The 27,426-nt window shown below is 38.9% G+C and overlaps 2 protein-coding genes across 20 annotated transcripts in view; both read right to left on the minus strand.

Annotated features, from left to right (window-relative positions):
* Positions 1-1,189: 1,189 nt before the first annotated feature.
* lactb (lactamase, beta) lies at positions 1,190-11,832 on the minus strand. Of its 2 annotated transcripts, none has more exons than XM_020920748.2 (6): positions 11,408-11,832; positions 11,252-11,318; positions 9,404-9,594; positions 8,723-8,999; positions 7,890-8,055; positions 1,190-5,409 (listed from the first exon to the last, which is right to left on the minus strand). In XM_020920748.2, exons 1-6 carry the CDS (start codon positions 11,741-11,743, stop codon positions 4,884-4,886), a joined length of 1,563 nt encoding a protein of 520 aa, XP_020776407.2. In that variant the 5' UTR covers positions 11,744-11,832; the 3' UTR covers positions 1,190-4,883. The 2 variants fall into 2 exon arrangements, with proteins under 2 accessions (XP_020776407.2, XP_055011658.1); XM_055155683.1 differs by having other exon boundaries at positions 11,402-11,832.
* A 1,525-nt stretch (positions 11,833-13,357) lies between these two features.
* Positions 13,358-27,426, minus strand: part of tpm1 (tropomyosin 1 (alpha)) — a 29,340-nt gene continuing 15,271 nt past the window's right edge. For 7 of the 18 annotated variants that reach the window (XM_020920728.2, XM_055155637.1, XM_055155643.1 and 4 more), the window contains 2 exons: positions 25,562-25,631; positions 13,358-13,809 (listed from right to left, as the gene is read on the minus strand). In XM_020920728.2, the coding sequence (XP_020776387.1) occupies positions 13,727-13,809; positions 25,562-25,631 (153 nt within the window). In that variant the 3' untranslated portion in view covers positions 13,358-13,726. Of the gene's footprint in view, positions 13,810-16,507; positions 17,030-19,505; positions 19,688-23,541; positions 23,625-25,561; positions 25,632-27,426 lie in introns of those variants that run through there. The other 11 variants (XM_055155644.1, XM_055155641.1, XM_055155639.1 and 8 more) reach the window with 5 other exon arrangements.

Genomic DNA, 27,426 nt, shown 5'->3' on the forward strand with positions numbered 1-27,426 from the left:
TTTGTTTTGCAAGTAAGTCTCAAGTCTTTGACCTGAAGTCCGAGTCGAGTCTCGAGTCACTGGCCCATAAGTCCAAGTCAAGTCCAAGTCTTTTCAAGTCTTTGAACCAAAATACCAAATATTGCTTTGATTTTTGCCTTTTATATGAATTTTAAGATAAATTGTAGTTTTGCAAAACAAAATGGCTATATTTCTGGGATATATCTAAAATGAAGTTTAATGGTGATGAGATTTGCATTATTAAATATTATTATTAACATTATTGTTATCAGCGCCACATACAGATGGTCCGTTGTTGTGTGGACGTGAATATTTACTGATCCGGCACGTGTATGAATGTAAATTTCTTTCAGCCCGCAAAGAAAAAAATCCAGGAGCAATGTCGTGTGGACGTAGCCTTCTCTCATTCTGTTTTTGTGTAAATGAATGTGATTTCTACCTGAAACCCAGACCAGTCATTAACATCTGTTAAGGTTCATCAGATACAACGGTCTCCTCCTTCAGGGTGCACTTTGCTGTCTTACCTGTCCTCAGCTGCAAGTATGTAACTTGTATTTCTCATATTTTTAAATACTCAGAGCTCAAATGCGCTGGGGCAGATACTGGGGCAGATACTTGGAGGATGGGGCAAGATGTGGACATCCTGCTGGTGGAGAGAGGCTGTTGGTCTGTCCATATCTGCTGTAACAAGAATAAACCTTGGTCTATATTCCAGAAGCTAATTTATCTTCAAGAGATGGTAAATGGTCACATTTTTCTATAGCGCTTTTCCACCTTCAAGGCACTCAAACCACTCACCCATTCACACACCAGTGTACCAGACACTGTGGGCAAGGTGGGTTAAGTGTCTTGCCCAAGGACACAATGACAGCATTCATCTGTGGGAGCAGGAATCACACCAGCCAACCTGTGGGTCAGTGGATCTGACCGCTCAACCTGTGACGAGAGCTGGATTCGAACCACGAACCTTCAGATCAGTGGGCGAATGCTCTACCAACTGAGCTATTGCCGCCCCCAGAGATGTATAATTTTTTCCACAACACAGCGTTTCAGACAGAGCAGAGCCTCCAGTTAGCGTCACCACCCCAGGTTAATGACGATCTCCTTCAAAGTATCAATACCTGCATACCTTTATTTTAATACTTAACTAAATACACTCTCACTTAAACAAAGAGAGAGAAACGACAAATAAAAACATAATTTTATTAAAAAGTTGAAAATTGGCAATCCATGAGAAATCAGATTTTCTTAGAGTTTTATGGCACAGAAAGTCATTACAATAATTACTAAAAACACAATTTTACAGTCCATCTTGTTATAAAAATAAGATTATGGCCATGCGCTGTGTGGAGCTCAACAGTGACCGCCTGCTCTTCAGAAGTAAATTTTCCATTCATTTTTTTCACAGACTTTTCCAAGATTTAAAATATTAACAGCGGAAGCCAACAAGCTACATACTAACTAATATACATAACGCAAATGTTTTAAGTACAAAAAGCAAATTAAAATGCAAATATTACGTGAAATGTTTTAATACCTTGGCAGTTTATAAGTATCAGAAACAAATTTTTAAGTCTTGTGCTCATTAGTTCCCATTTCCCTGATTCGCCCTGAGTATGGGTGAGCAAAAACACTGAAATATCGAAATATCGTAATGTTTAATGTGATCATACAGTATTGATATTGTGGGCTGATGCATCGATATATCTCTAAGAGTATTTTTTGGTATATTTTAGTCAATTATTTTGTTACAGCTACAGTTTAGGTGCATGTTTAGTGAAAGGAAACTCGTTTATGCGACACATTTGACATTTTCATGAATAAAATGTTTGTGTTTCATGTGAACTTTGCACAAGAAATGGTTTAACGAAGACTTCTAGTATCACAGCCACGATTTAGCCTTTATTTTTTATTGAACTGTATCGAATCGACTTGAAATGCATTGTACTGTATCAAAAGTGCACTGTATCGAGGTATGTATCGTATCAGCAGCTTCTTAATGAGACCAGCCCTAGCCCTGAGTTTTTAAAGTTTTAAAGATGCATTGTGTAACTTTCTCCAGTTGACAGAACAGAATTTCTCCTTTGCTATGGATCCTACCTGAACGACTCAGGGGTTACACAAACTTTGTCTGGAATGTTTCACAGTATGGCATTAAACCTTTCTATCATCACAGACACCAAACCAGACCAAGTTACAGGTCAGATCTGTGGAGAGGCGACCCCGCTCACAGTCAGAATGTTGCTTTTCGAGATATTTTTGAGCTATAAAACCACTTGTAATTGAATAAATGTAAGATTGACTTTAAACAGCTCTTATTGTGGAACATTCCAGGCAGAGCAATGACATCTCCATAGAAACAAGACCCCTCACCAGAAAAAGTTACACAATGCACCTTTAAAACACAAGATTCTGTGAAATGTTTTAATACCATGGCAGTTTATAAAGTTTCAGAAACAGATTTGAATAAAAACATTATGTCTTGTGCTTCTTAGTTGCCACAGAGCAAACTTTCAAACTCTTAATACATCTTTTTTTTTTTTTTTTGGAAAGTCTATGAAAAAAATGAATGGATAATTTAGTTCCGGTCACCGTGGAGCTCCATTCAAGGGAAGAACATGTGGATGTGCGTGGTACGGATGGCTTTAACGGACACCAATCTCACACTCCTGAGTGCGTTTACATGCGCTTTGTCTCGTGGTTATGATCGGTTTTTTGGAGTATCCTGGTTTTGTGTGTGTCCATGTAAACGCAGTATCCTGATTTCAGTCTCCTGGATGAGCCAGTGTCCCGGTGATGAGAAACCAAGATACTCTAACTGGGTTTTTCCTGAGAGTTTCCAGGATATTGTGGCCTGTAGACGCAGTATCCTGATTTCTCAAAACTGGAGCTGTACTGAGCATGTGCGAACTCAAGAAACAGAAAAAAATAGGAGCAGATACTTTCCCAAAACGACTCAAACTCCTACCACGACTTTTTATACTTACAAACAAAATAAAGCAATCTACCGTGTAATACAGCCACTAGGGGTGTAACGATATCCAAGTCTCACGATACAATATCGTCAAGGTACGATATTTGATGGGGAGACTCACGATTAGGGATGTAACAATATCCAAATCTCTCTGTACAATATTTTCACAATATACATCTCACGGTACGATATTTATTGCGATATTTTGTGGAGGCTAAACAGGTAAACCTGTTAATATACTACTTTTTCCTCTTAAAATGCCTTGACAAGATTTAATCCAAAGAAAAGTGCTTAGAATTGTTATTTCTTCTTGTGGTCTGCATTGAAATGGAGCAAAGGATCATGGTCTATGTAGTTTCCTCTGTTTTTTGAGCTATTGCTGCACCATAACTCTTCATTTAAGCAAAGAGACTCATAATTCAATATATTGTGATGGTCCACGATATTATTTTGAGAACTCTGACGATACAATATCACGATATTTTGGTTATTGTTACATCCCTAACAGTCACATTTTAACACCAGGCTCATCTTTGTGGTGGTTTGTGTTGCTCTTGAACCAAACTGGTGCTGCTCTACAGTCTCATATTCTTCCTTGAATGTATGTCTTCTTTTTTATTATTAGAAACTTGTTAAAAAACCTCAAATTACCTTAAGTTTCTACATGTTTAACATCTCGTCGTATCTGTGTCATAGTTGTCAGGAAATAGTCTAAGTACTTGAATGTATGTCTTCTTTTTTGTTATTCAAGTAAGTACCGCATTTTTCGTACTATGAGTCACACTTTTTTCATGGTTTGGGTGTTTCCTGCGACTTATATATTGAAATTTTCACACTGCCAGCTGCGAGAAGCTCTAGTCTTGTGTGTGAGTATCTGCTGCTCCTGTTCCTCCTATACCACTGTCACTTGGCTATACTGCGCATGTCTCCTGCAGAAAAAGTCACTGTCTCGCTGCAAATAGTGAAATATTCAGCCAAAATGGTAATCGAGCAGCAGAAAGAAAGTTTGGAGTGAGCGAGAAACTTGTGAGGGACTGAAGGAAAGCAGGGATGAAGAACACAACTTCATGGCAACTGGGAGGATGCACCATGAAACTTTCCTTGAAGTCACTGGATGGATGGACAAAGCCTGGACTTCAGTGACACCGAAACCATCCTGTCTGGATTCAAAAAGGCCGGAATAATTCTAACTGGAACTGATGCTGAGTCTGACGACAGCTACACAGAAGAGGAAGCGGCGCTCTGTTTACCTCATGGATCTTTGAATTACCTCCGGAGGTCACCCAGAAGTAACACAGAGGATGAAGAATTCAGTGGATTTAGTGATTTGGAGTGAGATGGAGAGTTTGGAAAAATTATGTTCTGTTGTTTATGCTATAATTATCTGAAGAACTGTTAATATGTTACATTAACATATTAACGCCTGTTCAGTCTGTTGTTCTCTATTCTATTGTTTTTACTAGAACTTCCCTTTCAAGATGAAATGTCGGTTCCTGGTCTCTGATTTTCGAAAATACATTTCCCCAAAAAGTGCGACTTATGTGTTTTTTTTCTTCTTCATTGCGCATTTTTTGGCTGGTGCGACTTATACTCTGGGGTGATTTATAGTCCGAAAAATACGGTACATGTTCTTACTTGAATGTATGTCTTCTTTTTTGTCATTAAAAACTTGTTAAAAAACTTTAAATTACCTAAAATTTTTCCATGTTTAGCTCCTTCTATCTGTGCCATAGTTACCACAGTAAACAGTGTAAATATCCAGGATACTCTGATTCCTCACGAACACACGGACATGAGCATCCTGGTTTCTCTGAGCGCAGGTAAACACCAAATCCAGAATACTCTCATAAACGGGATAAGACTGATAACCGGGATACTCAAGAGCATGTAATCGCAGTCACTGAGGAGTTCACTGTCGGAGTCTGGCTCGGTCAAACTCGTGCGCAATGGCCAGTGCGGTCCTGTTCAAACCCACAGACTGCATATTCATAATAACAGTGACCACCACACCTTGAGGCAGCTGCTTCTTCCCTTCGCACTGCTCCAATCTCTCCGCAGGTAACACCAAGAGCACGCTGCTGGCCCCTACAGCGCCCCCCGTGTGCGAGACGTAGTGCCTGCGCTTCCTGCACTGCCCGTACTTCTGCTCTTCCTCCACAACTAACCAAGCCTGCGCGTATTGTCCGTCTTTATCCCAGCTTACTTCTGTGTTCTTCACGGGGGTCCACAGTTCCCGAGCGGTGTGCGGTTTGAGAAAGCCGGGCAGCATCCCCTCCGTGTCCTTGAGCTGCGTGATCTGATAACTGTACAGAAGAGCATTTCCGAACCGGAGCAGGTCCCCGGCGGTCGACAGGAAGCCTCCTCCGGCCCATTTGTAAGAGTTGTCCACGTACGGGCAGTTCACCACGCGGCCGTTTTTGTTCAGATGGTAGTACCTGAAAAACAGAATTCCATTTGAGGTAACGATACGGCATTCCAGGAGTGTTTAATGGCAGGTTTGTTATCAGAGGCTGTTGTGGTTGACTGGAAAAATATAAAAGGTATAAAGAATGTAACCTCTGTTCTAAATGAGTTTCAGTTTCGTAATTATTACATATTCCAACTAAACCATCATTTGGATAATTTCAACCCTGCAATTGCCAATCTCTACTGAACTGAATGTAAAAAAATGAGCTGTTCAACTTGAAAAGGTGGAACAGAGCATTTTGAGCTTTAGAGATGTAGACAGACTAATAATCATAATAATAGAGTCAATTTTTTAACAAGATTGAGTCAGTTTTGCATAATATCAGAGCTTTAAAGTTCATGTAATTGACAAAACATTAAATTATTCACTCATTGGTTCTTATATTTCCAAAGATTACACCAAAGATTTGAAAAACAAAGTTATATCTTTTTAGGAAAGGTACAAAAAATGTAAATGTCCCATGGCAGAGATGGACCAAACGGGTAAACTCTCCTTGCCCCCGTTTGTAATGTTAATAATAATAATAGATGTGGTAGTTACGCTCAGTGTCGTAACACCACAAAGGCGTCTCGTTTTTGTCAACCTTCTACCAGAAAAATTTCCCCATTAGGAGTAGGAGTGTGCAAACATATCGAAATATTGATATATTTGTGTATTTTACTCAATTATTTTATTATAGAGCTTCAGTTTTGTTGCTTGTTTAGGGGAAGAAACCTCGTTTATATGTCACATTTGACATTTTCACTGTTTTGATGATTAAAATGTTTGTGTTTCATATGAACATTGCACAAGAAGTGATTTAACAAAGACTTTTAGTATCCCATCCATGATTTAGAGTTTATTTTTTAATTGAACTGTATCAAATCAATTTGAAATATATCGTATCAAACTAAAAGTTCACGATATCATGACATGTATCGTATTAAGGTTTATGTCTCGAAATATGTATCGAATTGGCAACTTTTTATCTTTTATTGAACCAAATCAAATCGATTTGAAATGTAAAGCTCACTGTATCGAGGTATGTATCGTATCAGTGACTTCTGATGATACCCATGATGCCCTAATTAGGAACGTCATTACTTGTGCGTCCACTCATGTAATTCACCTGCTGCACTGCCCGTGCAGTCTCGCCTAAAGACCACACGAAAACTCAAAGCCCGCATAAGTGAGCACAAATTTGCAATAAGACGCCAAGACCCTGACTCTCCGGTCGCTGTTCACTTTAACCAACTTGAACGTGATATGTCGTCTTTGCGTTTTTGTGGGACAGAACAGGAGCCTGCCCTGCAGAGTGGGGAGGGGGTGACCATGATTGGGCACTATAAAGACGTGAAGCCTGTTGGATTTTTACTCACTTGAAAAACTCTTAGTCCTAAAGGCTTAAATGATGAATTGTTGTTTAATGTACCGTATTTTTCGGACTAAAAGGTGCACCGGATTGTAAGATGTAATATCAATAATGTTGAATTCTCTCGTCTATTTTCATACATAAATCGCATCGGATTATAAGGGGCATTAAGTGAAACAAAACGGACGACACTTGAGACTGATCCTTGGTGAATCTGTATTACGAATGTGAATGTGGGTGAATCATTTAAGTTTGGATTTTTATTTCCTACGAGGATGACTCAAATATAGTAGTAATAATGTGTTTAATGCAGTTTTGCATACATTTGTTTACGTTTTACAGAAACAAAACTTAAAACCATATGGCTCATTTACATAAAGTATTACCTCTGAAAAAAAAAAAAAACAGCTCACTCCTTGTGCGCTGATGCGGTTCAGCTTCTGTCAGATTCCATGAGGCTCATGACTAAAGTAGCCATAATGCTCTGACAATCCAAGCAGTGCGTCGTACTAAAACATTTTGACAGATTTTTGAGCACCGTGTACCACATAAAATCAGTTCAAGGTCAGTAAACACAACAAGGATTAATACATAAGGCGCACCGGATTATAAGGCGTACACTCCATTTTTGAGAAAATTAAAAGGATTTTAAGTGCGCCTCATAGTCTGAGAAATATGGTAATGTTATGATTTGTTTTAAGTGTTGTAATGAAGAGTTCATATATACGCTCTTCTTCTGAGTCATGAGGAAGGTTCATGTTAAACTCTTCAATGCACCGCTTGCTTTTGCTACTTAAAAAAAAAAATTTTTGTCTGTATAATGAATCATAATTGTTAACTTTTTAATGTTGATAATTATCTTTAGATTTTTCAAATGATTATCCAGGTGTTTTAATTCAAGAGAGACCGGCGCAAGGCCAATCATTTATAATACTGCGGTCTAATTGTAAATGTATTATTTTTCACCGAAATGTCACATCAGTAAAAGAAAATCAGGAGTGAGACAGTGTTCGGGAGTTTATCTTGAACACAAATGTTGAAAGTAAAAAAAGCAAAACTGAACAGACGTACAGTGTAGAGGGGTAAAGTGGGCGTACCTGGAGCGGTGGTAGATGATGGTTTCGTTCAGCTCTGGCACAGTGTGGAACATGCCCATCTCACGGAACATCGCCCCCATGTGGTCGAGAAAGGGCACTGCAGCGGCTCTCTCCACCACAGCGCTGAGCAGGGTGAAGGCGTGAGTGGAGTACAGGAATGTGGTGCCTGTGGACAGTTTTAGACAATTAAAACTAGATTATATAAAAACGCATTCTCCAATTTCGACTTAATCTGGTGGGATAATGTCTGTTGTAAATATAAATTACAGTTTTACACCAATCAAGAAGCAGTTTGTGAAGAAAAGTTGAAAAATATGTTGAAAATTACAGGAAGTCGAGTTCTGTTTCATAGAGTTTAACACTGATGGCATCACACTGGGAGAGTTCTGTCCAAAATTTTGGTGCAATTTACACAGGAAACAAATTTTTCTGATAACTGTAACATGATTTCCACAAAATAAAGATGTATTCTTAATTTTTTTATTGTCGGATAATAATGTCTGTGCCCATTAGAGGTGTTTGGGCCTGATAGGTAAAAGTTATGGAATTCCCTAGTGCGATGTGATGATTTCCGTCCTGGAAGTAAAATATGAAACATAAAAAATGGCCAAACTAGGGAATTTATTTATTATTATTTTTTAGCAAAATCTTAAATCTAATGATGTTAATTGTGATTTAGTAAAATTAGTTCAACCTCTCATAGGCACTTTAATAAGGCTTTTGTTTGAAGTATGTTATATAGTGCATTTGCTGTATCAATCCTCTCATCACTGCCATTCTGTACTTTACCTAAGCCTCAAATTATGAAATAGAACAAGGGAAACATCATTTACCTGGTTTGAAAATGAGAGGATCGTCTTTGAAAAGGTCCAGTGCCTCGATGACACTGTTGTAGTGATCTTTGAGGTAATACTCCTCCAGCTCAAACTCGCTTTTCTTCTGCGTCGGCTTCTTCTGCCCCTGCTTCTCCTTCTTCTCCTCCTTCTCGTCTTCTTTTCGTTTTATTTTGTTCTTAGCTTTCTCTCGTTCTTCTCTCACCTTGTTTGCGTCCTTCTCGTAGTGTCGAATCCCGCTCAGATGAGACAGGAGCATCCGTGAGGTTATGGTCACCTGTAAAAATCACGTTTGTTACACACGTTGGATGTAATTTTCCTTTTTCAATTCAGAGCAATGTTATTTTTCTGTGTACGCAGGCTGGTTCTTGCCCCGCCAGTGTGACCGTGGTAGGAGCTGTGAAGCACGCACCCGGAGAGTCGTGTCAACTTCACCTCTTTCAGTCTTTCTTAGCCGACCCAGAGCCGGTCGTGGCGCACCACCTCAGAAGAAGTGCAGCGAGAGGGTTCTTTTCAACTTTCCCTTACGGTACTTGTCGACTATCGGTCTTGTGTCGATATTTAGCCGTAATGATTAACATAAATAGTTACATTCCATGAGGGTAACTATGTTAAGTAAGGGATTATTTTTTAAAGAAGTAACGAGTAAAGCCCAATTTATGGTCCAGCGTGACCTCTCACCTCTTGACCCTCAAACTGTTTCTTGGGGAACTCGGGGACGTACGTCTGCACAGGTTCGTCCAGCTTCAGTTTTCCTTCTTCACACAAACGCGCCACAGCTGCAGAGGTCAGAGGTTTACTGATACTCGCGATGCGCATCACAGTGTCAGGTGTACAAGGCACACGGTTCTCCAGGTCTGCAAATCCAATTCCTGGAATAAAGGAAGTAATAAACAGTGGAGGTTATTATTATACAAATATACTGTTTATAACACCTGCTCACCTAGGGATTTCTGAATTATACATATTGTGCTGAAAAACTAAAAATGTATGAATTAAATGCAAATAGTATTTAGTAGTACCGTATTTTCCACACGATAGGGCACTCTGGATTATAAGGCACACTGTCATTAAATGTTCTATTTTCAAACTTTTTTCACAAATAAACAGCACTGGACTTTAGTCGAAGCACAACAGTTGGATGGGTCAGTGGTTTTGTTTGTTTTGTTGCGTTCACGGTGACTCTGGGATTTGTTCAGTTGTGGCGTGTAGGGAGGGTGCTGTCTGGGACCACTGGATTGTCGGCGTGTTCGCAGTGACTCAGTTGTTCAGTTGTGTCTAGAAGTGGCACATTGCACTTGCTTTTTCGGTTCGTTCCTCTGTTCCGTTCCTTGTCGGCGTGGACTGATGAGTGTGGCTGTGGGTGTTTTTCGCCGCGCGGTCGCTGTCTGCTCCGTGTGTGTTTGCATGTGCTGGTGCTGGTGGTGCGGCTTTGTAGTTTACTGAAGTCGTGCTGGGACACCTGAGTGGATTCGTGTATAGGACGCTCTGGATTGTGTGGCACGCAGTCATTTTTTGATGGGGTTGGAGCCTTAAGACCGCGTCTAATAGTGCGGAAAATACGGTAAATGTATCACTTTGATGCCCAACTTTGTGCACTAATAAATGGATAATGACTTGGATAATGGCAATCTCTAATAAAAAATGATCAGCATTTCATTGTAAAAAGTTGTGTCCCCCTAATTAAAAGTTTCCTGACCACACACTGTGTTCCAGACCATACATAACCTAATCTAAAAAACATGCACCAGGGACAACAGTTGCAAATTCGCTCTAGTGCTACAACCTGGCACAATCCATCTCTCCTGTTAAGGTTAATGCCTCACAAATAAACTAATTAACTAACTAACTAAATAAATAAGTTGTAGTGAGCCCGGAGATTGTGGTTGAGGTCAGAGCTGTGGTTCTCCAGGTCTGCAAGTCCAATTCCTGGAATAAGCAGTGCAGGTAATAATTATTATACTATACCCTGTGTATAACAGCTGCTATAACAGGGGTCTCCAACCTGTAGCTCAGGAGCTCCCAGCAGCTCTCAAGAAGCTCCCTGAGGGATTTCTGAATTATACATATTGTGCTGAACTATAAATGTATGAATTAAATGCAAATTAACATTGTAAATGCATAATTTTGATGCCCAACTTTATGCACCAATAAATGGATATTGATTTAAGTTCTACAATCATCTAAATGTTTTGTTTCTTGCAACAGCTAAAATAAGTGGCTCTGGCATTTTTGTAAATCACAGGAGAAAAAAAAAAAAAAATCAGAGACCCTGCGATATAAAGTCTTAATCTATAATCAAAAAAGATCAGAATGTCATCGTAAAGAGTTGTGATCCCCAATCAAAAGTTTCCTGACCACAGACTGTAGTCTGTGATCCGGACCACAGGCACGAGCCTGTACTTGACACCTGTGAGTGTCACTGAGGTCAGAGCTGGGGTCACTGCTGTGGTTTATGGTCATGAAGTTATAAAGCTGGAAATAAAGAAGCACCAAAGTGAAAATGAACCTAAGATGTGAGACACAAACCTTCAGCCCAAACCTGCACACCGTCCACAGAGACTCCCACCACCAGCCCCGGAGCTCCCACCTCCACCTGCACACACACAACCGTGAGAAACACATTCAGTGATAATAACCTGAGATAATAACGTGATCACAACAAACAGACGGACTCACACTGACCTGGATCCGCTGCAGCAGCTCTCGGCTCGTCTCCACGGCTCCTCTGTATCCTGCAGCATCTGTCCGCTCACAATCCCCGGGACTCTCCGCTAAATCTCTGCGGGACTTAAGAGCCACTGCAAAGGTGACAGCGCCCCCGAGCCCGAGCCCACAGAGCCCGTAGAGCCACAGTCTGGAGCTGGAGCTGGACTCTCCGGAGCCGTGACTCGTGCGGTGGATGAACCTGTGCACGCGCTGCAGATGCGGCTGTGCGCGCGCGGAGAGGCCGGAGAAGCGCACACAAACCCGGGCAGGACTGAACCCCCGGGAGCACTGGTGGAGGATGTGCAGGGCCATGATCCTACGGCTGCTCTCCTCACTTCACACACTCACTTCTCCACTGTTCCGAAGAAACGCACAACTCTTTTGTTATTTTCCGGGTTTTGTCTTCTTCACTCCAGCGGGCTCCTGGATGCACACGACTGCCCCTCGCGTTTAGGCTGTAACACTGCACCCTGACCATTTCTACAGGAAAACTAAGTTGTTGTGCGTAAAAGTGAAGATATATGTTTGTAATTAATTAATATTTCTGGTTGAAATGTAAAGTATTGAAAAAATATATCAGTGTTAATGTATTGTCTGTAGATTTATCTTCTTTCTGCTCCTTTTCATTCATTTCTTATGCTTGATGTTACGACACGTTTATGTATTTTGGTCTTTTTATACTTGAATGAAATAAACACATAAATAAAAAACATAATACTGTATATACCTGGCTTTTGAAGATCTCACCAACTAAATCAGATGCCCTCAAAACTGCGGAACTAAACCCAATTTTAAAGAATAATATATAATAATATAATGAATGTGATTTTTAAAAATTTTAATTAGGTAAAGCCATAGTTACTTTAAAAGATGTCATGTGGTAATATACAAAGCACTCCACTGTGTTTTTAAACTCTGTACACCAACTACATCTACTCATTTGGATAATTTCAGCCGGTGTGTGGTGGTTTGTGGTGGTTGGTATTAATAAATTGTGAATCGAGTGACTAAAATGATTAAAATGTGTCAGTACAGTCACATTTTCTTTGTGTTTTGGTCATTTTTCAGCAGCTTTTCTGTGTTTTACCTAAACAAATGACAATTAATGCCTCTTTTTACTGTTGGCAGGGATCACACTGGTCAAAAATAGGGACATCTTGTCTTGTTTTGTCTTCTTCTTTCCAATGGGCTCCTCACTGCACATGACTGCCCCTCACATTTAGGCTGTAACACTGCACACTGCCGAGTTCTACAGGAAAACTCAATTGTGGATAAAAGTTAAGATATATGTTTGTAACTGAGTAATATTTGTGGTTGAAATGAAATGTACTGAAAGAAACTATCAGTGTTAATGTATTGTCCGTCAAGACTGCGAGGAACTAAACCCATATTTAAAGAATAATATATAATAATATAATGAATATGATTTTAAAACTTTTTGATTAGGTAAAGCCATAGTTTGTTTAAAAGATGTCATGTGGTAATATACAAAGCGCTCCACTGTGTTTTTAAACTACGTACACCAACTACATCTACTCATTTGGATAATTTCAGCCGGTTTGTGGTGGTTTGTAAGAATAAAATTGTGAATCAAGTGTGTAATTAAGCAAAACTTTTCTGCACTCAGCTCATTCATGACTAAAATGTGTCAGTATAGTCACATTTTCTTAGCGTTTTGGTCATTTTTATGCAGCTTTTCTGTATTTTACCTAAAAAATGACAATTATGCCTCTCAAATTGGTCAAAAATAGGGACAACTTGGACATTTCTTGTATAAAACTTGGACAAATCAATGGTTTTGGATAAATCTGCTCAAAACTAGGACTGTCCCAGGTAAAAAGGGACATCTGGTTACTTTAATTTTATGTCTTAAATCAGTCAGAGTAAATTTTGTGCAATATAAAACCTTTAACCAATAAACAACAATTGTAAACGTTGAAAACATGCTTTTTATTTCTTTTTATAATTTGTACAGCAAAAAATGAGAAACCTCTACAAACATGAACATACATTATTTTAAAACAAACTCAGCTGACTGAATCCATGTAAGGAAACCGTTTGGGCCCTTCACGTCGCGTTAGGTTTGCATTTTCAGTCACCGTTGTGTAGGATATTAGCACCGGCTCACACACTCACCGCCTGCCCCAAAACGAGGACTACAGGTACAGCAGCAGTGTGTGGAAGGGGGCGCAATGACCACGAATGGCGTACAAAAGTGATTGATTCATGCTTGGTGTGCGCAGTGAGTGGGGCGGAGGCGGATCAGTGAGGAGGAGTCACACTGTCATGGCCGCTTCACAGATTATTCAGCTCCATAAGAGTCTGGTCCAACATCTGGGTCATGTTCAGTTGCTCTTCTTTAGCTTGGGACAGTTTCTCTGTTAGAACGTCAAATCAAAGTCATAGTTTAATAACACAAAAAGCAGTGAGTACAGAGTGTTTACATAAAAAAGGTAGTTAGCCCTAGTCTTAATTTGTTAGTCGCACTCAGGGGTGTCACAATATGTAAAAGCGTGATACATTTAGGTTTACGCTTTTGGAGCAGAGACTGAATTGAAATGACTGAACTTTGCTTCTAAAATTGTCACATATGTGATAATCTGTCCCGTCAGATTTAGGTTCTATTCACGCTTACGTCACAAACAAGGAAGACGTTTAGAAACACAGGATGACAATTTCCAGTGTAATTCCCGACACTGGGCTCACCGACCGACTGTGATCAAACCCACTGAAGTAAATGTGATCAGCGGTAAAATGAAGACTGCAGACGTATGTGCTGTTTGGATTCATCTGGAATTTGACGTCCTTGTCTATTCTAATCACATGTACCCAGTGAGCTCGGAGTTGTGCGTCATCATTCATTTCATCAGTGTGGAAATGATGAAAAAAGTATTGTTGTAATTGTTGATAAGCCGAACATAACACAGAACGCTACAGTGACATGGAGATGAAGAAAACTGGGACATTTTCTCATTTACTATCGCGAACAGCCCGCCGGAAGTTGTCATCGCATGTTTCCAAACGTCTTCCTGGTTTGTGACATAAGCGTGAATAGAGCCTGTTGCTGAGTTTCAGATGAAATCACAGCATTCTATAGGCCAATAATATTTTAGATTTGTGGTTCAGCATTTGTTAATTTACCTTTTTTTATTTTTTCAATTCGAATTTTAGAATCTTAGAACTCTGAAAAAACATATATATATAGTTTTTTATTTTTTTCAGAATTTCTGTTAGTTCAATGTGTTTGAAAATTCAAATTAAATAAAATCTATATTAAGCACATACATATTTTCAAATCATCAAACTCAACAATCAAAATTCAGGGTGTGAAATTTGCTGTGAAAAATTTGACTCTGTCCTCCTCAGTCACAAACAGGACTGGTTATGTCTCAGTATTTTGGATCTTTTCACTGCGAATTTTACACTCTGAATTTAGACTGTTGAATTCAAGGGGCTAAACATATTTGTACTGAATATTTTATTTTGAAATTTTAAACACATTGAAAATGTATAGTTAAAAATCCATCAAATGAAATTCAGAATAAAACAAATTCAAACATGTTTTTTCAGAGTAATAATATCTGATGAAACAAATTATCCTCCATATTTTAGTTTTTCCGATGATACTGTGACCTGAATTATCACTTCTGATCATTGCTTAACCTCAACAATCCTGACATTCCCAGTTACACTTTAATTAAATATTTTAAAAGGACTCAAACCAAACCACAACCAGAGCCAAAAACAAGAAGGTGTGTTTTTCTTTATCGTCATAACACATTATCTCACAGTAAAACAAAATCACACGTGCATGCACTGAGGAGGCTGCTGCTGTGGGGATTATTAAACCTGGAGTTGCAAGCAGTAACATGTCATCTTGCTCAAAGGCATCTTGGCAATGTCCCGTATGATCGAGCTATTATATTTAATTTGGGAGTCATTGGCTTGTAATTATTTTCAGAAACACTAAATACTTCTGTAAAAATGTATTTCCATGAATTCTAGGGCGTTTTGTGTTACAGCAGCGGGCCCATGTTACACAATATTCTGATCGATGTTATAATGTTGTTTCCTCATCAAAAAAACACAACACAGGACTAAACACGAGGAGTCAGTGTTTCAGTTTTCTGCAGCTAAAACCTGGAACAGTCGTCCTGAAGATGTGAGACAGACTCTACTTTGACTGTGTTTAAATCCAGGCTCAAAATGGTTCTATTTAATTGTGAATATGACTGAAAGGTTTTTATTTTGCACTCTTCTCTCTGATTTAAGGCAGCAGTCCTCAAACTTTTTAGCTCCACAGACCGGTTTCATGTCCAAGGATATTTCAAGGACTGGAGGCAGCGGTGGCCTGGTTTAGTCCTGGTTTAGTTCTGGTTTAGTCCTGGTTTAGACCTGGTTTAGTCCTGGTTTAGTTCTGGTTTAGTTCTGGTTTAGTTCTGGTTTAGTCCTGGTTTAGACCTGGTTTATTCCTGGTTTAGACCTGGTTTTAACCCTGGTTTTAAACCTGGTTTAGACCTGTTTTAGTCCTGTTTTAGTCCTGGTTTAGTCCTGGTTTAAACCTGGTTTAGTCCTGTTTTAGACCTGGTTTTAGACCTCTTTTAGACCTGATTTAGTCCTGGTTAAGTCCAGTTTTAGTCCTGGTTTTATTCCTGGTTTAAACCTGTTTAAGTCCTGGTTTTAACCCTGGTTTAGACCTGGTTTTAACCCTGGTTTAGACCTGGTTTTAACCCTGGTTTAGACCTGGTTTTAACCCTGGTTTAGACCTGGTTTAGACCTGGTTGAGACCTATTTTAGTCCTGTTTAATCCTGTTTTAGTCCTGTTTTAGTCCTGGTTTAGTCCTGGTTTAGTCCTGGTTTAGACCTGGTTTATTCCTGGTTTAGACCTGGTTTAGACCTGGCTTAGTCCTATTTTAGTCCTGGTTTAGTCCTGGTTTAGACCTGGTTTAGACCTGGTTTAGACCTGGTTTAGACCTGGCTTAGTCCTATTTTAGTCCTGGTTTAGTCCTGGTTTAGACCTGGTTTAATCCTGGTTTAGACCTGGTTCATTCTAAACAGACTAATAATAAAGAGTTACTCAAACAAGTGTGAAAGAAACAAAGCACTAAATCTCCAGGTCTGTTTTTGAGGAGGTAACAACATTATAACACGACTTAAATCTCATGAGAGTCAATTTTGCTTAATATTTAATCTTTAATGAGACGTCCATCTACTGAACTCTTCTCTTTTTGAAAATGACGGGCTCCACCTCTCAGCATTTTTATTTATTTATAGCTTATATTCATGAGTAAGATCTGAATTTAGTTGTAAAGTGTTACTAAGTGTGCTGCATAAACAGTTGCGAAAGAGGTCAAAGCATTTTTCACGGAACTAAAATGAGTCAAGCAGCATTTCTCTTCCTTTACGTTCTGAAAACCGACGGAGCAGGTCCTTACTGGAAACTCAAGTCACACCGTCTTCACTCACACGGGTTATTTCAATATTAAAGCCCAAATTCATGCACAACTCTAAGCTCTGTTGTAATTTAGTCATGATTCAAGGCCAGGCAGAGCTCTTTGGTGAGGAGGCTGCTTTTCTCCACTTGCTGGTGGAGTCGGTCTTTGCAGTCAGAAAGCAAGTACAGAAAAAAAAACAGGGGAAAAAAAAGCAGAAATCAGTGGAAAAGAAGGAACAGGAAAAGAAACCTACCTCCAGGAAATACCTCTAGTGATGTCACCATTCACTGTCATGACTCCGCCCCCACAAAACACACCTTACGTAATTATTTTCTGTACGAACTTAAATTGAAAAGGCCCTTAAGGCACGATTTTTTAAATCTAAGTTATCGTGTTTCCTCGTCGAAAACAGAGCTGGAGTTTTGATTTGTTCATTCTCACGTTTAACGCACAAACTCTGCAGATTTAGGATGAGTCAAACGAAAAAAAAAAAAAAAAAAACTCTCTTTTCCACCTTGTGATGTCATGTGGTCATACAGGACGTGCTCCACTGTGTTTTTAAACTCTACACACCTTCACTAGAATCATTTGGACATTATTTGGTTCCCACTCTTTTTCACTGACAACATTTCAAAACTTTTCCATGACTTTTTCTTTTTTTTCAAATTTACTTTTTACTGAAAAAGAAGATTATACTTTGCAATGTGTAAAATGAAATCACACGCAGCTGAACTAGGACTGAACCAGGACTAAACCAGGTCTAAACCAGGTCTAAACCAGGTCTGAACCAGGACTGAACCAGGACTGAACTGAGGACTAAACCAGGTCTATACCAGGACTAAACCAGAACTGAACCAGGTCTAAACCAGGTCTAAACCAGGACTGAACCGAGGACTGAACTGAGGACTGAACCAGGACTGAACCAGGACTGAACCGAGGACTAAACCAGGACTAAACTAATTCTAAACAAAGACTAAACTAGGACTAAACTAAGTCTAAACAAGGACTAAACTAGGACTAAACCAGGACTAAACCAGGACTAAACCAGGTCTAAACCAGAACTGAACCAAAGCTGAACCAGGTCTAAACCAGGACTGAACTGAGGACTAAACCAAGTCTATACCAGGTCTAAACCAGAACTGAACCAAAGCTGAACCAGGACTAAACCATTACTAAACAAGGTCTAAACCAGGACTAAACCAAGGACTAAACCAGAGCTGAACCAGGACTGAGTCAGGTCTAAACCAGAGCTGAACCAGGACTGAGCCAGGTCTAAACCAGAGCTGAACCAGGACTAAACAGGACTAAACCAGGACTAAACTAGGTCTAAACAGGGACTAAACTAGGACTAAACCAGGTCTAAACAAGGACTAAACTAGGACTAAACCAGAGCTGAACCAGGACTGAGCCAGGTCTAAACCAGGACTAATCTTGGACTAGAACTTGGAATCTAGGACTGCCCCTGAGAGAACCCCAAGCCCGTGGAACAGGGTGTCTGTCTTGTTTGTTTTGTTTTAGTTTTGTTTGTTGTGGTTATTTTCATTTCTATTATGATTTCACTTATGTTATATATTCCATTTCTTAAGAATGTGAATCTTTACTTGCCCAAAATACAATAAAAACCCCAAAAAACATTCAAAATCCTGTCAGTGCATTTACTGTCGTCTCTCTTAAACAAAAGGAGCAGATGTAAATAATCATAATATTGTCTATCTATATCTATAATCATCATAACAGCCTCATGAGAACTTAACAGAATGATGTAGTTGTGTGAAATAGATATTAAAATTCCATGACTTTTCCAAAACTTTCATTGAATTTACAAAATCCCAAGACTTTTCCAGGATTTCCATGACCGTGGGAACCCTGTTTGGATAATTTCAGCTCTGTAATCGCCCATTTCTTCTAAACAAAAGGTAAAAGAGATCTGCTAACTTAAAAAATACCGCTTCATGACATCACAAGGTGGAACAGAGCACTTTGAGCTTTCGAAATATAAAAAGTTTAATAAGAAAAACATGTCTGAATGAAACAAAACACAACTCCAGGTCTGTTTTTGACGACGTGACAACATTATAACAAGATTTAACGCTCACAAGAGTCAATTTTGCATAATATAAGACCTTTAAATCGATTACTTCTTTTCTCCTTTTTTGAAATTTTCAGTTTTTTTAATCCCAAATACCCTTCCTGGTGTATACAAGGTGGTTTAAGTGTTTTTTGTGCATGCGTAAGTGAGTTCGAACAGGCATTTCCTGTTCTATTCTTATCTTTGGGTGAGTTTAAACTGGCTATTTTCTGGTTTGTGGGCGTTGATTTAACCCACTACGCCGCCCGAAACGGCGTATTCTTTCACCCGCTTTAATAAACCACACTTTAGCATTATGAGCTTTGACATTTATTTCAATATTATACAACACCAGACAATCTCAACCATCTTTTCTCAGTCAACTTCACATCTGCTATGCTTTGATTTTAAGCCTGTCAAATCCTGCCATACCTCACATACCGGCAACCATTTTATCTCTCAAACAATACTAGAATACTTCTTCTTTTACCTGTCTGCGTTACTACACTGAGGATGAACAAATGATAAGCAAATAAACTAACGCCAAAAGAAAGTAAATGAGTAAGAAGGATACAGAGAAAATTGGTTTATTTGGGACATAACAAAACCGGTCTCTCTGAGTCTGTACAAGAGATGGGAGGCGAGAGATGGTGATGTAAGGATGACGTAAGAGGAAAAGAAAAGGAGCGAAGGAAAGGCACAGACACCGCACGGCCGACAGGAGGCGCCTTTGAGAAGGGGTGAACTGTTTATCTGTGAGGAGAGAAGAGGGGTGAGTAAAAAAGGGACTGCGACGTCGGGGCGGGCTCCACGATGCTCCTGAGCACGATGCAACCCGGAAAGGGACCGTAAACACCGTCCAAACACCATTCAAACATCGTCCAAACATCGTCCAAACACCCGATTCAGCGCTCGGTTTTAACTCTTTCCCCCATGAAGACGACATTTGACGACCCGCGTTGGGGTAGGATACGTTTTCGCAGATTTTTTTCCAAAGTTAATCGAAGTAGTGACGATTGTAGCTTTGGGAAAAAAAAACACAACACAAAACACGAGCAATGGAAAGATTGCGGGCGAAGAGCGGGCATATTTTACGGATAATTTTAGAGAATCCGTGTATCATTCGTTCATTCGTTTTTCAAAATAAAACCAAAAATAAGAAAACGAAAAAACAACTATTTTCTTCATTATTTGTCTCCAAAACCAAAATGAAAAAAACAGATAATGATTCGTTTTTTTCAGTTTTTGATTTTGTGTTTAAATGAAGAATAGGAAAAAACGGATAACGACCGTCCGGGACCAGACCAGGACTGAGACCAGGACTTAGACCGGGACCAAGGACTGAGTCTGGGACCAGGACCAGGACTGAGACCGGGATTGAAACCAGAAATGAGACCAGGATTGAGACCGGGACCAGACTAGGACTGAAAACGGTTTAGTCCTGGTTCAGTCCAGCATCACAGTTTAAGTTTAATCGTTTTTTTTATTTAAACACAAAATCGAAAACTGAAAACCAAATTTTCATTTTGGTTTTAGAGACAAACATGATGAAAACTGTTTTCTCGTTTTCTCATTTTTGGTTTTATATTGAAAAACAAATGAACGAATGATACACGGATTTTGGAGAAAGTCACTTTGAAGTTTTGAAGTTGATTATAAAGTGTAAAATAGCGATAGTGAAGGACTTTCGACGAGTGAAACTTATGACGGTGAGAATGCCGGTGATGCGTCTGTATGGAGTCCTGCGATATCCGAACAAACTATCTGGGACTTTATACTCAATTATGGACCAAAATTGCCCTGAAATCTGGATGTTGCTCAGTCTAGTCCTTTGAAATATTTAAGTTTTTTTTTTTTTCAAGATGCGATGTACGACAGACCTGCTACAAAAACAAGCAGCCTCATTTTCAGTGAGCTGTTATAAACCTGTAACTGAGTTGAATCACTTTTAAACATCCATAAATGAAGAGTTCAGAGTCTAACGTTTCCAGAGATACCAAATATGTCCGTGTTTCAATAAAGTTCGTGAGTGTAAAAAGCATTTATAATCGTGGAAGTCCGTTTTCTTTTACGCAATGACGCTCTATGTATGTAAAATATGTATGGGTTGTTCCTCAGAAGCGTCCGAGGGGGAAAGAGTTAAAGGAAAACCTCAAGAACGTTACGGAAATCACACAGTTTTTTAAAAAGACGGGCCTTTCTTCCGATGAGAAGGAGACCAGAGTGATGTGATAAACCCTCAAACGTCCACAGTTACAGTGCATTATCTCGGAAAAAAAACAATCATGCGTCTTGACATTTCTCTCATTTTGTTCATGCACAAAACAGCATCTCCACCAATGATACTCCTCTAAAAGTATCATTGTATAATAACAGCATTGGAATCTGAACAAAACACTTCGTATAAGACTTGAAGATCCGTATAACACTCCACACCGCAATAGTTCAAGTGAGAAAAGCAGGGCCGTTTGTAGCTTTAGGGGGGACCAATGCACAGGGATGTAAAGGGAGGGGCCCCTATTTGATTTCTACTCAAACTTTTAACTTCTATCTATCTTCAAACCTCTGCAAATCTCTCAAAAACTAAAAATATGAGTAATAAGTAAATTAAAATATACAAATGATAAATCTATGCCTTTCGTACATAATTTGAGCTGGATATTTTATTTGGCATTAATAAAAACATTTTAAGCTGCCTAAATTTGCGGACGTGGTCTAATCTTGCGCACATTTTAGACAACTTCTTTCCGCTTTTCTGTGTTTAGAGTTTCAGAAAGCGAATGTCCTTGTCTTGCGGGATTTGCGGGCGGGAAGTAGCATTTAAAAATGATTAATCTACGCCTATCATACTTCATTTGAGCTGGATATTTTATTTGATATGAATAAAAACATTTGAAGCAGCATAAACTTGCGGACGTGGTCTAATCTCGCGCACATTTTAGACAATTCCAATTCCAGTTTGGCTTCTCAGTGTTAAATAGAGCTCAAGAAAGCGAAAACGGGACGAAATATCACAAACACAGGCGGGAGCGGGACTGAAAATTACAATTCTTTGCGAGTTGGATGATAAACTGCAGTCCTGCAAACTAAATATGAGTGTAAATTAAAATATACAAATGATTAATCTATGCCTATCGTACTTAATTTGTGCTGGATATTTTATTTGGCATTAATAAAAAAATATTAAGCAGCTTAAACGTTTGGACGTGGTCTAATCTCGCGCACATTTTAGACAATTTCTTTCCGCTTTTCTGTATTTTGATAGAGTTTAAAAAAGCGAAATCAGGACAAAATATCGCAGATGTGGGGAGGAGTGGGACTGAAAATTACAATTCTTTGCGACCGGGATGATAAACTGCAGTCCCGCGAACTAAATATGAGTGTAAAGTAACATTTAAAAGTGATTAATCTACGCCTATCGTACTTAATTTGAGCTGGATATTTTATTTGGCATTAATAAAAAACATTTTAAGCAGCCTAAACGTTCGGACGTGGTCTAATTTCGTGCACATTTTAGACAATTTCATTCCAATTCCGCTTCTCAGTGTTTAACAGAGCTCAAGAAAGTGAAAACGGGACAAAATATCGCAGATGTGGGCGGTAACGGGAATGAAAATTACAATTCTTTACGGACGTGTGTGGAAGCGGGACTGAAAATTCTATCCGGCGCAGATCTCTAGCTCCAAAGTCCTCACGTAGACGAACAAAACAAACAAAATTTAAGGGTAAAACCTGTAAAAACTTGACTAATAACTCTCACTGTTCAGTATTTTAACTTTTTATTTAAGGTGCGTTGTGTAACTTTTCTGCTTTTTTTCCATGGAAATGTTATTTATTTATTTATACTTGTTTTGTCTGGAAGGTTTTACAATCTTTCTATCTTCATGGAGACCAAACCAGACCAACTTAGAGGTCAGAATGTTTGTTTTTCTAGGTATTTTTGAGCTATAAAACCACTTTTAGTTGAATAAATGTAAAGTAGAGCTGTTTAATGTCATATTGTGGAACTTTCCAGGCACAGCAATTATAAATCTATAGAAAAAAAGCAGGTGACGGACCCTCAAGCGGAAAGTTACACTGCAAATTTCTCTGATCTGGCCAAGATTTTAAAACTTATATGAGGTTATTCATCTTGTTTTCAGATTTATTACCTACTTATTCGTTCCGCGGCAGCTTAATTCTAGTCTAGAGGTAGTTTATTTTAAGATCAATTAATCAAATAAAATTATCTGTCCATGCTGCAAGATAATTTCACTACTTTTAAGTCATTTTCTGATAGATATCCTAAGCTTTTTTTGCACTTTAAGCTCTGCAGGTTGTGATTTGGGGCTGTACAATAATACATTTAATCAAAAACTCTAACTTTTTAAAACTTTTGGTTAAATATATACAAAATTAATTCTGAAGGTAAGTTTTGGGAGGCTCGTTTGGTAAATATAAGGAGTTCTGTGACTGTGACGGCTTAAAATCGCTAGAAACGGCTCTGCGAACTGGGCTTGAACTGATGGGCACAAAGGAGAAACGGCAGGTGAAGGAGGAGGAGGAGGACAGGTGAAGGAGGAGCAGACAGGTAGCAGACAGGTGCAGGTGCAGGAGCAGCTGGGAAGTTACATGGAGGTCATGTCGTTGAGGGCGTGGTCCAGCTCCTCACTGATGGCTTTGTACTTAAGTTTCTGAGAATACAACTCATCTACGGAGAGGAGGAAGTGTGGAGAGAGGAAGAAGTGACCAGGAGGAAGAAACAAAACAAAACAGAACAGAACAAAAACAGGAAAATGCAAAAACAAAGTGAAGAAGAAATGAGAATGGCAAACCTAACCTCACCTGTCTTTCCTACTTTTTTTTTTATTAACCAAATAAAGAAAGATCTGTAAAAGAATCATGATTCTGATTTCCACTTTTGTTGCGTTCAATTGATATTTTGCAGTGACGTCACGCTCAGGGGGGGTTCTACATGGATCTATATGGCATAGTGTCACCATGGCAGTTACCATGGTGACACAATACAAACATTAGCAAGTATTTATAGTATTTATAAGTGTGATATCCTGTATTGATATTACAATATTTCTGTTTTTACTTATACATTTATATAATCATGTCTTATTTGACACCAGTCTCTTTTCCTTTTCGTATTGATGTGTATTTAGAAGTTTTATTACCATTATATAATATTATGTATTATATATAATTATATTATTATGAATTATATTATATTATATTACATATTATATTTTTTACTCTTTGATATTGTGATATAATGTGATGTGTGAGTAAGAAATTTCCCTTGTGAATCAATAAAGTCTGTCTAAGTTTAAGTTATGGCAGGCATGTCCAAAGAGCCAGATATCTAAACACAGACGAAGCAGAGGGCCGATCAAGGGCCGTAGACTGGAGCTCAACACAGTGAATAACTGAAATAAGTACATGTTTAACACTTTAGAATGAGCCATCAGTCTTTATTCATGCTAAGACCCTTAAAACTGCACACTAAATATTAAATATTAGGTAGATTTTCAAAAAAGTTAATTTTTTCATTGATTCAAGGTCATTTCCAATTCACCTGGAAGTCTGAGGGCCAAAAAAAAACAGTTTGAGGACTCAGTTAGGGTGATCAGATTTTCAGAATAAAAAACTGGGACATCCCTGGTTTGGTAATAAGAAAACTGTAAAAGAGTGAGTAATTAAGGAAAATTGTTCTGCACTTGGCACTAATGTGAGTCAGTTTAATTACATTTTCTTTGTGTTTTGGTCGTTTTTAAGCAGCTTTACTGTATTTTACCTAAACAAATGACAATTTATGTCTCTTTTTACTAAAAATAGTGACACTTGGGACATTTCTTGTATGAAACTGGGACAAATCACTGGTTTTAGATAAATCCCTTGGGACTGGGGACACAGGGCTCAAAACTGGGACTGTCCCCTGTCACTCTGGTCGAAGTCTAAGTCTAAAAGGGTTTAAGATTGTCTGAAAACTCAAGAAAAACTGTTAATTAATGGTATCTAGCTTGTGATTGTTATTTTATGTGTGAGAAGCTTGTTAAACCGCACAAATCCGCTCATCTATTACGATTGTGTTAAAATAAACCTTGATTAAAATTGAATTCGAGTAACTAACTTTGAGCTTGTAGTAGTGCTTACAGCAAACTTCACACCCCCAAGAAATGTTGGCGACATCTGCAAAATGTCAATTCATGGCGTCCAGCTTCCTGTTATGTGTTATTATCAGTGTTTTTGTTTTGAATAGTTAGTTGCCATGGTAACGGCCCTAACTTCTCCTCGTCGTGAAAGCTCATTCTTGGCTTCTGTTGTTGTGAACTGGCCTTACATGACTTATTTCATGGTTTAAGTTGAGATAAGTTTCATTTTTTTTGTTTTTAAAGTGACTTCTGCTGACATTTGAAGCACTGTAACTAAATCTAACTAAACTCAATCGCGATCGCATGAACCATTCTGAAACCCATATGAAGTGCAGTGTGTACAAAGGTTAAACTGAATAGAACTGTGTGGACATACAACATTTCATAATGCAGGCCCGATCGGAAACACGGCCCACAGTGAGTCACAACAGGAGAAAGTACTTACAGTCTGTGAGTTTGAGACCGAATAAATGAGGGAAAATATTACCTTCAAGATCGTCAATGGTCTTCTCAAGCTTGGCTACTGATCTCTCAGCGAACTCAGCGCGAGTCTCAGCCTGTGGACCACAAAAGGAAGTGTCAAAAGTGTGTAATAGTTCACTGGCAGCATTCCCCGGGTAAAGTCTGCATCATTTTGTCAAGACTTCTCCATTTTCTTCGATTTCAGTAAAAGTAGAGACTTGCACTTTTACTTTTGTGTGTGGGTTTTAGGCGAATGATTTCCTTCCTGATTTAAAGGACTTAAGGAGGTGTTGCTGCGTTCATGTGTTCCTTGGAAAATTCAGAACATGTCTGAGTTGAAAAATGTCGGAAAACTTGGTTGAAAAAAATCCCACCCTACTGTACCGAGGGGAATCGACAGTGGGGGCAAAGGAAAAGAAAAGAACAAAATTTAAGGGAAAAACTTGTTAAGTTATTAAAAAAAACTTGAGTAATAACTATAGGTGTGCAAAAATGTCAGAATATCAAAATATCGTATCATTTAATGTGATGATGCATTATCAATATTGTGGGCTGCTGTATCGATACATCACCAAGAGTGTTTTGTGGTATATTTTACTACATTATTTTGTTACGCTTCAAGGTTAGGTTAGGCTATGTTGCTTTATTCGTACCCGTGGGTAAATTTGCTTTGCAAATTTGAGAGGCAGGTTCTGCATTTCACATTTCATTCATCCACAAAACACGTATAAAAACACAGTTACAAAATAAGGTGTTACAGTGTTCCAGTGCAGAATGGTTTGTTCTATAAACAAATAGTTAAATTCATCCATCACGCTTGGCTAAAATCACAATAAATATTAAATATGTTAAAACGATTCAATACTATATATTTCAAATCAATTCGATACTGTTCAATAAAAAATAAAGGCTTAATCCTGGCTGTGATACTATAAGTCTTTGTTAAACCATTTTTTGTGCATATGAATGAAGTTCATATACCGTATTTTCTGCACTATTAGTCGCTCTGGATTATAAGACGCACTGTCATTAAATGGTCTATTTTCAAACTTTTTTCACAAATAAACCGCACCGGACATTAAAGGAAACACAACAGTGTGATGGGTGAGTGGTTTTGTTTGTTTGTGGCGTTCACGGTGACTCTGGGCTTTGTTCAGTTGTGCGTAGGGAGGGTGCTGTCTGGGACCAACGGATTGTCGGCGTGTTCGCAGTGACTCAGTTGTTCAGTTGTGTCTAGAAGTGGCACATTGCACTCGCATTTTTGGTTCGTTCCTCGGCGTGGGGTGATGAGTGTGTCTACGGGTGTTTTTCACTGTGTGGTCACTGCTCCGTGTGTGTTTGCGTGCGCTGCGGGTGGTGCGGTTTTGTAGTTTACTGAAGTCGTGCTGGGACACCCGAGTGGATTCGTGTATAGGGCGCTTTGGATTGTGGGGCACGCGGTCATTTTTTGATGGGGTTAGAGTCTTAAGAGCACGTCTAATAGCCCGGAAAATACGCATTGGCGCCCCTTTGTGCTTCCCATTGTGTATATTTTTATATTTATGTATGTTTTGTGGCATGGCTGGTTTGGGGGACTAATAAAGGCAGATCTTTTGCCTTGGCTGCTTGTGTTTGACCCGCTGGGACCGGCTCTCCTATTTTCGCCTTTTGTTTGGTGAGGTTAGTTTGGGGACGTCTTTTTTCCTTTAAGTTAGTGATGTCGGTACCTCCTTCTACGGCCCTGTACGGGGTTGGTCCGGTGCCGCATCATTTTGTTCCGTTTGTCCAGCTCACTAGGTCCACCTTTCAGCTGTTACTTTGTTTTTGGGCACGGGAGGGGTTTTAACATTTTTAAAGTAAATTAAAATTAACTTAAAAATAAAAACAACTTTTACTTTTTTAACCTTTTCA

This window comes from Boleophthalmus pectinirostris, unplaced genomic scaffold (assembly GCF_026225935.1).
Source record: "Boleophthalmus pectinirostris isolate CB_2022bp ecotype Guang Dong unplaced genomic scaffold, ASM2622593v1 HiC_scaffold_2, whole genome shotgun sequence".
Lineage (NCBI taxonomy): Eukaryota > Metazoa > Chordata > Actinopteri > Gobiiformes > Gobiidae > Boleophthalmus > Boleophthalmus pectinirostris.

Coding starts and splice junctions, on each gene's coding strand:
- lactb (XM_055155683.1), bottom strand. CDS start 11,743: ATGGCCCTGCACATCCTCCACCAGTGCTCCCGGGGGTTCAGTCCTGCC. Junction 11,319..11,401: donor TGCAGCGGATCCAGGTCAGT/GTGAGTCCGTCT, acceptor GTGTGTGTGCAG/GTGGAGGTGGGAGCTCCGGG. Junction 5,410..7,889: donor ATCATCTACCACCGCTCCAG/GTACGCCCACTT, acceptor TCTGTTTTTCAG/GTACTACCATCTGAACAAAA.